This window comes from Anolis sagrei, chromosome 1, assembly GCF_037176765.1.
Source record: "Anolis sagrei isolate rAnoSag1 chromosome 1, rAnoSag1.mat, whole genome shotgun sequence".
NCBI lineage: Eukaryota > Metazoa > Chordata > Lepidosauria > Squamata > Dactyloidae > Anolis > Anolis sagrei.
The window spans coordinates 1,789,102-1,802,436 of record NC_090021.1 but is presented as its reverse complement, the minus strand read 5'-3'; the positions used below and the strand labels follow the sequence as shown (position 1 = coordinate 1,802,436).

General features: G+C 49.6%; 1 protein-coding gene across 2 annotated transcripts in view; it reads right to left on the bottom strand.

The window, feature by feature from the left end:
* The window catches only part of LOC132780148 (cGMP-dependent protein kinase 1-like), a 71,078-nt gene extending 60,196 nt beyond the window's left edge, over positions 1–10,882 (bottom strand). The window contains exons 1-4 of one of the 2 annotated variants that reach the window (XM_067470536.1): positions 10,777–10,882; positions 10,499–10,675; positions 5,367–5,523; positions 2,834–3,000 (exon numbers count right to left, since the gene is read on the bottom strand). In XM_067470536.1, coding sequence (XP_067326637.1) covers positions 2,834–3,000; positions 5,367–5,523; positions 10,499–10,583 — 409 coding nt within the window. In that variant the 5' untranslated portion in view covers positions 10,584–10,675; positions 10,777–10,882. Of the gene's footprint in view, positions 1–2,833; positions 3,001–5,366; positions 5,524–10,498 lie in introns of both variants that reach the window. The other variant, XM_067470517.1, reaches the window with a different exon arrangement.
* Between the last annotated feature and the right edge of the window lie 2,453 nt (positions 10,883–13,335).

Genomic DNA, 13,335 nt, shown 5'->3' with positions numbered 1-13,335 from the left:
TGCAATGCAACCTGAGCCCTGCCACATGCACCATGGAGGACCTTCTTGTGGCAACACCAGAGGCACTCCAAGTGGACAGAGACTGGTCAAAGGACATTTAACCAACTACCAAACTCTCAAATTTTGTATTTTGTCTGTTTGTTTGCTTTGTTCTGTTAGAAAAGTAATATAATTTGACCAGTTGTCCTGACATGACAAATAAAACTGTTGAAGAACATGCGGATCAAGAATAGGTCTCCACAGCCACCTGTGCATCCACTACCAAGAGGACCATCACCTTGGAGGACCATCATCCTCGAGCTAAAAGGGATCGCCTAAGTAAGTAAGAGTTGGAAGAGACCACATGAGTCATCTAGCCTAACCTGACAGATGCCTTCTTTGGAGGCTTCTAAACAAAGGCTGGATGACCATCTGTCAGGGATGCTGTGATGGTGCTTTTCCTGCATGGCAGAAGGGGGCCTGTGTAGTCTTCTCCAACTCTGCGATTCCATGATTCTCTGAGACAGATGGCCATCCAGGCTGTGTTTCAAAACCATCCACAAACCTGGATGGGGAATGGGAGGCAGGCCAAGATCTCTGCCTTCCAACAGTTGCCAAGCTCTCCTGAAGAAGTCCATCCACTTGTCCAGCCCTCTTCCAACTCTATTATTGTGTTGTCGAAGGCTTTCATGGCTGGAATCATCGGGTTGCTGTAAGTTTTTCAGGCTGTACGGCCATGTTCCAGAAGCATTCTCTCCTGACGTTGACTACTTCAACCAGAGACATCAGCCAGAGCAGAGCACCTGAGGAACCAACCTGGACACAGCATATGATTTGAGAACACGGAAATGCTGGACCACTCTCACAACCACAGAGAAGCCATTGCAATCCACAAGAAGCACATGGACAATTTCAACAGAAAGGAGGAAACCATGAAAATGAGCAAAATCTGGCTACCAGTATCAAAAAACACCAGAATGAAGACAGTAAATAAACACAGGGGAGCTCCAGACAAGAAAACAATTAGGGACAGCTAATCACCTGTCCACAAAGAATGCTTCCAGGTAGTAAGAAGACACCCCTTGAGAACTGCTAGGCCACTAAATGCTAATCAAGGTAGTCAATGCTCTAAAATCAGGATAGTAAATAAAGACAGGGGAGTTCCAGACAAGAAACAATTGGGGACAGCTAATCACCTTTCAACAAAGGATGCCTCCAGGCAGTAAGAAGCGACGCCTTGAGAACTGCTAGACCATTAAATGCTAATCAAGGTAGCCAGTGGTCTAAAATCAGGATAGTAAATAAAGACAAGGGAGCTCCAGACAAGAAACAATTGGGGACAGCTATTCACCTCTCAACAAAGGATGCCTCCAGGCAGTAACAAGCCATGCCTTGAGAACTGCTAGGCCATTAAATGCTAATTAAGATAGCCAGTGGTCTAAAATTAGGACAGTAAATAAAGACAGGGGAGCTCCAGACAAGAAACAATTAGGGATAGCTAATTACCTCTCAACAAAGGATGCCTCCAGGCAGTAAGAAGTGACACGTTGAGAACTGCTGGGCCATTAAATGCTCAAGGTAGCCAATGGTCTAAAATCAAGATAGTAAATAAAGACAGGGGAGTTCCAGACAAGAAACAATTGGGGACAGCTAATCATCTCTCAACAAAGGATGCCTCCAGGCAGTAAGAAGCCACACCTTGAGAACTGCTAGGCCATTAAATACTAATCAAGGTAGCCAGTGGTCTAAAATCAGGACAGTAAATAAAGACAAGGGAGCTCCAGACAAGAAACAATTGGGGACAGCTATTCACCTCTCAACAAAGGATGCCACCAGGCAGTAACAAGCCATGCCTTGAGAACTGCTAGGCCATTAAATGCGAATTAAGGTAGCCAATGGTCTAACATCAGGACAGTAAATAAAGACAAGGGAGCTCCAGACAAGAAACAATTGGGGACAGCTAATCACCTCTCAACAAAGGATGCCTCCAGGTAGTAACAAGCCACACCTTGAAAAGTGCTAGGCCATTAAATGCTAATCAAGATGGCAAATTACAACATTCACACCTACCTCAAGCAGACAAGAGTTCTTTCTCCCACCCTGGACAACATTCCACAAATATATACACCCCGTTTTCCTAGTTTCCAACAGACCTCACAACCTCTGAGGATGCCTGCCATAGATGTAGGTGAAACGTCAAGAGAGAATGCTTCTGGAACATGGCCAGACAGCCCAAAAAACTTACAGAAACCCAGTGATTCCGGCCGTGAAAGCCTTTGACAACACGTCCATCAACACGTCCATCAACTCACAACAATCCATCAACCCACAACACGTCCATCAACCTATAACACATCCATCAACATGTCAATCAACCCACAACACATGCATCAACACTTCCATCAACCCACAACACGTCCATCAACACGTCCATCAACCTACAACATGTCCATCAACATGTCAATCAACCCACAACACATCCATCAACACATCCATCAACCCACAACACATCCATCAACACGTCCATCAACCCACAACACATCCATCAATAAGTCCATCAACCCACTTCCATAAGTGTCCTGGAGCACAGAGAATGGGAACCAGGCCAAGACCCATGTCTTCCAATGGTTGCCATGCTCTCCTGAAGAAGTCCATCCACTTATCAAGCCCTCTTCCAACTCTATTATTCAAGGTTGAACATCCCCAGTGTCCTTCACAGAGGGATTCTTAGCTTCAGGGTAGACTTCAAGTGGCAATGGGAGGGACATCTATCTCCAGTGGTGGTTCTGCCCACCACGTTGCCCCTTGGTCACCCACAACACACACACACTCCCCTCTATTGTGTGCTCCTCACCGGCCACGATGTACATGGCGCTGCCGTCGTCCCCCTCGGCCACCACGTTCTGCCCCGGGAGGAACTCTTGTGGGGTGAAGCTCTCCACCAGCGGCTGGTCCTGTCCTTCGCCCAGGCAGCGCAAGAACTGGTTGCGCTTCACGGCTTCCAGGATGAGGCTGGCATCCCTGCAACGGAAAGAGAGTTGGCAAAGGATGGAGATAGGCTTGGGCCAAGTTGGGCCTTCCCTCCCGAGGTTTTGGACTTCAACTCCCACCATTCCTGGCCTCAGGCCCTTTCCTTTTCCCCCTCAGCCACTTAAGCGGCTGAGGGGGAAAAGGAAAGGGCCTGAGGCCAGGAATATAGAGGAGATTAGGGGATAAAAGTGCCAAATACAGAATCTGTAGCCAGACGAAGCAATGTTGGGATTGAATTAAGACATTTATCTTTAACTTTGTAGCCTTGCCTTGGATGGATTCAAGTTGTCCCTTGGAAATTTACCTTGGAAGTTCCTATGTTAGTTTTTCATGAACTCTGATGGGCTTAGTTCCTGGATTATTTGTTCCTGCTTATCTTTCTACCTACTTGGATTTACCTATTTTGCACACCAATCTCTTAGGCGTCCTGCCAGGCTGAGAGAGAAACTGATAAGAAAATCAAGGCTGCAAAAAATCCTTTTCTGGAGGCTTGGCATATGGAGTAGATTAGGGGATAAAAGTGCCAAGTACAGAATCTGTAGCCAGACGAAGCAATGTTGGGATTGAATTAAGACATTTATCTTGAACTTTGTAGCCTTGCCTTGGATAGATTCAAGCTATGCCTTGTTTGATTCCATGATTCAAGTTTGGAATTTTACCTTGGAAGTTCCTATGTTAGTTTTTCATGAACTCTGATGGACTTATTTCCTGGATTATTTGTTCCTGCTTATCTTTCTACCTACTTGGATTTACCTATTTTGCACACCAATCTCTTAGGTGATCTGCCAGGCTGAGAGAGAAACTGATAAGAGAATCAAGGCTGAAAAAAAATCCTTTTCTGGCGGCTTAGCATATAAAGGAGATTAGGGGATAAAAGTGCCAAGTACAGAATCTGTAGCCAGATGAAGCAATGTTGGGGTTGAATTAAGACATTTATCTTGAACTTTGTAGCCTTGCCTTGGCTGGATTCAAGTTATGCCTTGTTTGATTCCATGTTTGGAATTTTACCTTGGAAGTTCCTATGTTAGTTTTTCATGAACTCTGATGGACTTATTTCCTGGATTATGTGTTCCTGCTTATCTTTCTACCTACTTGGATTTACCTATTTCGCACACCAATCTCTTAGGCGTTCTGCCAGGCTGAGAGAGAAACTGATAAGAGAATCAAGGCTGTAAAGAAATCCTTTTCTGACGGCTTGGGATATAGAGTAGATTAGGGGATAAAAGTGCCAAGTACAGAATCTGTAGCCAGACGAAGCAATGTTGGGATTGAAATAAGACGTTTGTCCTGAACTTTGTAGCCTTGTTTTGGATGGATTCAAGTTATGCCCTGTTTAATTCCATGATTCAAATTTGAAATTTTACTTTGGAAGTTCCTATATTAGTTTTTCATGAACTCTGATGGACTTATTTCCTGGATTATTTGTTCCTGCTTATCTTTCTACCTAATTGGATTTACCTATTTCGCACACCAATCTTTTAGGTGATCTGCCAGGCTGAGAGAGAAACTGATAAGAGAATCAAGGCTGAAAAGAAATCCTTTTCTGGTGGCTTGGCATATAAAGGAGATTAGGGGATAAAAGTGCCAAGTACAGAATCTGTAGCCAGATGAAGCAATGTTGGGATTGAATTAAGACATTTATCTTGAACTTTGTAGCCTTGCCTTGGATAGATTCAAGCTATGCCTTGTTTGATTTTATGATTCAAATTTGAAATTTTACTTTGGAAGTTCCTATGTTAGTTTTTCATGAACTCTGATGGACTTAGTTTCTGGATTATTTGTTCCTGCTTATCTTTCTACCTACTTGGATTTACCTATTTCATACACCAATCTCTTAGGCGTTCTGCCAGGCTGAGAGAGAAACTGATAAGAGAATCAAGGCTGAAAAGAAATCCTTTTCTGGTGGCTTGGCATATAAAGGAGATTAGGGGATAAAAGTGCCAAGTACAGACTCTGTAGCCAGACGAAGCAATGTTGGGATTGAATTAAAACATTTATCTTTAACTTTGTAGCCTTGCCTTGGATGGATTCAAGTTATGCCTTATTTGATTTCATGATTCAAATTTGAAATTTTAGTTTGAAAGTTCCTATGTTAGTTTTTCATGAACTCTGGTGGACTTCGTTCCTGGATTATTTGTTCCTGCTTATCTTTCTACCTACTTGGATTTACCTATTTCACACACCAATCTCTCAGGTGTTTTGCCAGGCTGAGAGAGAAACTGATAAGAGAATGAAGGCAGAAAAGAAATCCTTTCCTGGTAGCTTGGCATATAGAGTAGATTAGGGGATAAAAGTGCCAAATACAGAATCTGTAGCCAGATGAAGCAATGTTAGGGTCCTTTCCTGGGATGGCTCACCTGGGGGACTTGGGGACGCAAGGCACCTGCCAATCTTCATCGGTGAGGAGGGGCTCCGGCACAATGGCCCCTCCCCAGCTGCGCCTCCCAGATGTTTCCTCCATTGGGGGCTGCTCCTCCGGGGACCACTCGTTGGGAGGGTCCCCTTCATCCCCACCTGGGAATAGAAAGAGAGATAGGGAGGTGGTACCAAAATGCTTGACCTCTGACCCTGGAGAAGGACACCCCCTGAATTGGCATCTCTGGCTCCTTGAGGGGGCTTTGATCTTTCCCCATTGACCACCAGGGATATCCCCCAATGGAAGAACGGCCTGCCTCAGGGGAGCGTGCTTGCTCCATCCATGTTCCACATTTACATGTGTGTTTCTCAACCTGGGGGGTCATGAGGGGGTGTCAGAGGGCTCACCAAATATCATCATAAAATACTGTATTTTTTGTTGTTCATGGGGGTTCTGTGTGGGAAGTTTGGCCCAATTCTATTGGTGGGATTCAGAATGCTCTCCCCAAGCCCCACCACCACCACCACCACCTTTTCCTCCCCTTCCTCTTCTCTCTTGGAGGCAGAAAGTGAAACAAAGACAGGAAAAGTTTGGATCCCAAAAGGGTTGGACTTGGTGGATAGGAGAGAAGAAGTGAACCCATTAGAACCCACATTTCCTGCTCCTGATATAGAATCCTAGAGCTGGAAGGGACCCCTAAGGGCCATCCAGTCCAACCCCCTGCCATATGAGAAGGCACAATCAAAGCGCTCCCAATAGATAGACAGCCTCTGTGGGAAATCCTCCAGAGAAGGAGACTCCACCACATACCCAGGCAACCTGTATGACTCTCCAGGAAGTTCTTCCTAATTGTTTTGGTTGACTCTCTTTCCCTGCCATTTGAACCTATTTCTCCCTTGTGTCCTGGTCTCGAGAGCAACCAGAAAGTCAGTTTTTCCCCTCCCTAGTCCTCCTCCTCAATGGGGCACCCTTTGAAATCCTGAAACGTCATTCTCATGTTCCCTCTCTACCTTCTCTTCTCCCAACTAAACATCCCCCAGGAGGAAAGGAGGAAGGAAAAAGAGAAGGAAGGGAGGAAGGGGTGAAGGGAATGGAGGGAAGGAGGAAAGAGAGAAGGAAAGAAAGAGAAAAGGGAGGGAGGGAGGGAAAAAAGGAAGGAAGGAAGGAAGGAAGGAAGGAAAGGAGGGAGGAAAGGAGGGAGGAAAGAAAGACAAAAGGGAGGGAGAGAGGGAAGGGAGGGAGGGAAGGATGGAAGGGAATGGAGGAAGGGAGGAAAGAGAGAAGGAAAGAAAGACAAAAGGGAGAGAGGGAAGGGAGGGAGGGAAGGAATGTAGGAAGGAATGTAGGAAGGAAGGAAGGAAGGAAGGAAGGAAGGAAGGGATGGAAGTGAATGGAGGAAGGGAGGAAAGAGGGAAAGAAAGACAAAAGGGAGAGAGGGAAGGGAGGGTAGGAAGGAAGAAAGGAAGGAAGGGAAGGATGGAAGGGAATGGAGGGGGGAAGAGAGGAAAGAGAGAAGGAAGGAAAGAGAAAAGGGAATGGAGGAAGAAGAAAGAGAGAGAGAGACAGCAAAGAGGGAAGGAAGGATGAAAGTTGGAAGGAAGAAAGGAAGGAAGGGAAGGATGGAAGGGAATGGAGGGAGGAAGAGAGGAAAGAGAGAAGGAAGGAAAGAGAAAAGGGAATGGAGGAAGAAGAAAGAGAGAGAGACAGCAAAGAGGGAGGGAAGGATGAAAGTTGGAAGGGAAGTAAGGACGAGAAGGAGGTAGGAAGAAGATAAGGAAGGAAGGACGAAAGGGTGGAAGTGAATGGAGAGAGGGAGAAAGAGGGAGGAAAGGGAAAGAGGGAGGAAAGAGAAGGAAGGAAAGACAAATGGGAAGGAAGGAAGGAAGGAAGGAAGGAAGGAAGGAAGGAAGGAAGGAAGGAGAAAGAGGAACGAGGGAAGGAAAGAAGGATGAAAGGGTGGAAGGGAAGGAAGGATGGAAAGAGAAAGAAGGAGGGAAGGGAGGGAGGGAAGGAAGGAAGGAAGGAAGGAGGAAGGAAAGAGATGAAAGGAAGAATAGGACGAGTGAGAGAGGGGAGCTGGACTTATATTTATATTTCATATTTCAGGTGTATAAAAGAGAAACACAAACTCACTTCTAGTCGATAGATCTGTAAATGGACCCATATTCTGTCATGTTTAAGTACGGTAAACAATGTTTACATGAAGATTATTGTCTTTGCTTGGTTCACCTAAGCATTAGGAGCCCCCCACCCCACCCCACCCACGGTGGTGCAATGGGTGACGGCAGGACTGAAGACCCACAGGTTGGAGGTTCGAATCTGGGGAGAGCACAGATGAGCTCCCTCTGTCAGCTCCAGCTTCCCATACGAGGACATGAGAAAAGCCTCCCACAAGGATGGTAGAACATCAGAACATCTGGGCAGCCAATTCTCTCACACCAAAACCTAAGTATTGTGGTTGGGGGGTCAACCCTTTGTGGTTGGGGGTCAGGAGCACTTCCAGCAGCCAATGCGGACACTAAATAGGGGGCAGTGGAAGCCCCTCCCCAGTCTCTTCCAAGGTTTTTGGGGCATCAATTGGAGACCGAAACTCAAGACCCCCCTCCCATCTCCACCGAGCCTGACCATCAGATGGACTACAGGGAAAATGGGGGGGGGGCAGGGCTGGAAATTTTCAGTGGGGGCAAGAGAAGAATCATCAAATCCTTGAGTTGGAAGTGACCTGGGGGGCCATCTAGTCCAACCCCATTCTGCCCAGAAGCAGAGGAGCTGCTTCTGGGCAGACTCAACCCTTGAGCCCCCTCCCCAAATGGCAGCTATTGTGCTATGGTAATAATATAATATATTATATTTACATATTAATTGAGTCCCCTTCAGGGTGAAAAGGGCGGCATATCAATGTCATAAATAAATTGGGGGGGGGGAGTGGGTTGGGGCTTGGAGGGTCTCAATGGGGAGAGTGGGAGAAGGGCCCCAAACTGGCTCCCGGTGTCACTTCCAAGGCAAGGAGCCCCTTATTAGGAAGACCTGAGACTGACCTCTTGAAGACCCCCCCCCCCATTACTATCATTAATGCAGTGTTTCTCAACCTGGGGGTCTGGACCCCCAGAGGGGTCGTCAGGGGGTGTCAGTGAGTGGGCACAAAGTGGGGAGGGGGCAATGGAAGAGCTGGCCCCTCTTCTGAGTCTCTTCCAAGGCATTAGGAGACCCGAGCTCAAGACCCCCACCCGTGGGAGACCCGACCCCTGGCTTCCTGGATTTACCCCTTGAATGATCACAAAGGGGGAGCAAATGGGGGTCTGGCGGGGGTTTTGAGCCCCTTGGATTGGGGAATGATGGGTGGAGGTGGGAATGGGGAACCAGCTGGGGGTCAGTGTGAGTGGGCACAAAGTGGGGAGGGGGCAATGGAAGGGGACACAGAGCTGACCCCTCTTCTGAGTCTCTTCCAAGGCATTGGGAGACCTGAGCCCAAGACCCCCACCCTTGGGAGACCCAACCCCTGGCTTCCTGGATTTACCCCTTCCATCATCACAAAAGGGGTGCAAATGGGGGTCTTCTCGGGGGTTTTGAGCCCCTTGGATTGGGGAATGATGGGTTGAGGAGGGAATGGGGAAGTGGCTGGGGGTCAGTATGAGTGGACACAAAGTGGGGAGGGGGCAATGGAAGAGCTGACCCCTCTTCTGAGTCTCTTTCAAGGCATTGGGAGACCCGAGACCAAGACCCCCACCCTTATTTTATTTATATATTTACTTTATTTGTATACCACCCCTCTCAATCCTAAGGCGACTCCAAAGCATCGAGACACCTGAGCCCAAGACCCTCACTCTTGGGAGACCCGGCTGCCGGCATCACAAAAGGGGTCCAAATGGGAGTCTTCTGGGGGGGCTTTGAGCCCCTTGGATTGGGGGAATGATGGGGAGGGGGAGTGTTCTCTGGCTCATCTCAAACTGCGGCGAAGACACTTGTTGCGCAGCGGATCCAGAGACTGAGTTCTTGGTGGGGAGGGGGCTGAATTGGGGAGGGGGTCCCTGGATGAAGAAGAAGAAGGGGTGCCTAAGAGAGAGACCCCCTCCTCACTTCTGAGAGAAGCCAGGACCCTCTGGAGGGTCTCCCCCTCCTTCCCTTATTGATGGGGAGGGGGCTCCTCAGAGGTGGGCTGAATTGGGGAGGGGGTCCCTGGATGAAGAAGAAGAAGGGATGCCTAGGAGAGAGACCCCCTCCTCGCTTCTGAGCAAAGCCAGGACCCTCTGGAGGGTCTCTTCCTCCTTCCCTTATTGATGGGGAGGGGGTTCCTCAGAGGTGGGCTGAATTGGGGAGGGGGTCCCTGGATGAAGAAGAAGAAGAGGTACCTAGGAGAAAGACCCCCTCCTCGCTTCTGAGCAAAGCCAGGACCCTCTGGAGGGTCTCCCCCTCCTTCCCTTATTGATGGGGAAGGGGCTCCTCAGAGATGGGCTGAATTGGGGAAGGGGTCCCAGGATGAAGAAAAAGAAGAGGTACCTAGGAGAAAGACCCCTCCTCAGGACCCTCTGGTCTCTCCCTCCTTCCCTTATTGATGGGGAGGGGGTTCCTCAGAGGTGGGCTGAATTGGGGAGGGGGTCCCTGGATTATGATGAAGAAGAGGTACCTAGGAGAAAGACCCCCTCCTCAGGACCCTCTGGAGGGTCTCCCCCTCTTTCCCTTATTGATGGGGAGGGGGCTCCTCAGAGGTGGGCTGAATTGGGGAGGGGGTCCCAGGATGATGATGAAGAAGAGGTACCTAGGAGAAAGACCCCCTCCTCAGGACCCTCTGGAGGGTCTCCCCCTCCTTCCCTTATTGATGGGGAGGGGGCTCTTCAGAGGTGGGCTGAATTGGGGAGGGGGTCCCTGGATGATGAAGAAGAAGAGGTAACTAGGAGAAAGACCCCCTCCTCAGGACCCTCTGGAGGGTCTCCCCCTCTTTCCCTTATTGATGGGGAGGGGGCTCCTCAGAGCTGGGCTGAATTGGGGAGGGGGTCCCTGGATGAAGAAAAAGAAGGGGCACCTGGGAGAGAGACCCCCTCCTCGCTTCTGAGAGAAGCCAGGACCCTCTGGAGGGCTTCCCCTTCCCTCCCACCTTTCTCTTGAAGCCCCCTCCCCAAGAAGCCCCCTCCTCACCTGCCTCCCCAGCCGGGGGTCTGGCCATGCTCTCCAGGAAGGCGCGTTCTTCTTGAAGGCGCATCTCTCGGAGACGGAGGTCCATGGTGGGATATGCTTATTTGGGGCGGGGGTCTTCTTTGGGTCCCCTCCCTCCTCTTCCTCTTCCTCTTCCTCCTCTTCTTCACTCACTCTCCCCTTGGCAAAAAAAGAGAGGGGTGGGTTTCCTAGATGAGAAGCAAAGTCCACCTACGGAGTGGGGGGTCCCGAAGGGTCTCCTCCTCCTCCTCAGACCTCACCTGAGGTGGGGAGGGGTCTCCTCTGCCCAAAGAGGGGTCCTCCGACTGGGAGCGGCTCCTCCGAATGAGTGAGAGAGAGAAGGAGAGAAGGAATGAATCAGCGGGGCTTGCTTCAGGGGGCGAAGGGGGAGGGGGCGATGGGCGTGGCCACCCCTCCCTCACTCCCTCTCACTCCCCCTCCCCTTCCTCCTCCCCTCCCCCTCCTTTTCCCGATGCCAAGGTGTTACCAGGCAACCAGCCAGTTTGCCAAGGCGACCCGACCGTCGCTAGGTAGACATCTCCCCCCTCCCCTCCAAAAAGAAAGCAAGCAAGCAATGCAGAGCCCCAATGGACCCCCAGAGGAAGGGGTGGGCGAGGGAAAGAAGGGGAGAGGGAGACCCCTCCTCAATAGCACAGATGGTCAACTTTCCAAGACCTTTCCATGGAAAGTCTAGGAAGAGGAGGCGGTGGGCTTGGGTGGCCCCCTCCTCCTCTTCTTCCTCGCCCCAATGGACCCCCAGAGGAAGGGGTGGGCGAGGGAGGGAGGGGAGAGGGAGACCCCTCCTCAATGGCACTGATGGTCAACTTTCCAAGACCTTTCCATGGGAAGTCTAGGAAGAGGAGGAGGTGGGCTTGGGTGGCCCCCTCCTCCTCCTCCTCCTCCTCCTCCTCTCCCCAGAGACCCCTCCCCAAGGATTTGACTTCAGTTGGGACCCTTCCCCCTTTAAGACCCCCTTCAGCCACTGCTTTCGGCCAGAGGTGGAGGACCCATTCTAATAATACTAATGATGATGATGAATCCTAGAATCCTGGAGATGGAAGAGACCTCGTGGGCCATCATCCAGTCCCACCCCAAGAAACAGGAAAAACACATTCAAAGAACCCCCAACAGATGGCCATCCAGCCTGTTTCAAACCCTGCACCACATTCTGTAGCAGAGAGTTCCACTGTTGAACAGCTCTCACTGTAAGGAACCGGAAGCTCTAGGTGCTCTAACTGCCTCTTACAGGGAAAACCAGCTGATCCCCAACCCATCTAAAACACAGACATGTGCCTTTCATCTCAAGAACAGACAAGCATCCCGAGCTCTGAGGATTATTACCTGGGAAGGAATCCCACTGGAGCATGGCAGCGCACCCAAATACCTGGGAGGAGTCACTCTGGACCGTGCTCTGACCTACAAGAAGCACTGCCTGAACATCAAGCAAAAAGTGGACGCTAGAAACAATCTCATACGAAAGCTGACTGGCACAACCTGGGGATCACAACCAGATACAGTGCAGACATCTGCCCTTGCGCTGTGCTACTCTGCTGCTGAGTACGCATGCCCAGTGTGGAACACATCTCACCACGCTAAAACAGTGGATGTGGCTCTTAATGAGAAATGCCACATTATCACGCCCCACACGCACTGGAGAAATGACACTGCTTAGCCGGTATTGCACCACCTGACATCCGCCGGGAAGTAGCAGCCAAGAGTGAAAGGACCAAGGCAGTGACATCTCCAGCTCATCCCCTGTTTGGGTATCAGCCAGCACGTCAACGACTTAAATCAAGACATAGTTTTATAAGATCTACAGAGACACTCGCTGGAACACCTCAGCAAGCAAGAGACCAAAAGTGGCAGGCCCAAACCCAGCACCTCAATCCATGGGTGATACCAAATGAGAGACTCCCCCCTGGGCACACGGAAGATGGGGCGACTTGGAAGGTGCTGAACAGACTGCGCTCTGGCACCACGAGATGCAGAGCCAACCTCAAGAAATGGGGCCACAAAGTGGAATCCTCGACATGCGAGTGCGGAGAAGAGCAAACCACTGACCACCTACTACAATGCACCCTGAGCCCTGCGGCAACACCAGAGGCACTCGAAGTGGCCAGATACTGGTCAAAGGACATTTAACCCACTACCAAGTTTGCAAAATCTGTGTTTTTTGTTTTAATCTGTGTGTTTGTTTTGTTCTGTTAGAAATGTAATACAATGGTAGGATTGCTGATGGCATGATAAATAAATAAATAACCCCACAAGGGACTCAGGGCGGATTACAGTGTACACATATATGGCAAACATTCAATGCCAATTTTGCCATACAACGTATACAGACATACACAGAGGCTATTTGACTTTTTCTGGCCGCCAGGGGAGCTGTCGCTTTCCTCGTCCATCTGCGACGCTGATGAAGCACTTCCGCATTCCCCGCATGCTTCCCCGCTGGAATGCTTTTGCTGGAGTCTTTTTTATGGCCTCATAAATCAGTTAATTTAGCCTCCCCACACTTTTTTAAGGTGGTACCTAATTTTCCTACTTGACAGATGCAACTGTCTTTCGGGTTGCAAAGGTCGACAACAGGCTACACAATTGGTTGGAAACCCACTCCAACCCGGGCTGGCTTCGAACTCATGACCTTTTGGTCTGAGTGATCTTAATGCAGCTGACACTCAGCCAGCAGCACCACAATCCCAGTGTTGGATCTGTTATCTCTCTCTCTCCTTCCTTATAGGCTTTGAAGCAGAAGCTGAGTGGCCATCTGTAGGAAGGGCTTTGATTGCACATGGCAGAATGAAGGGGGGTAAGACTAG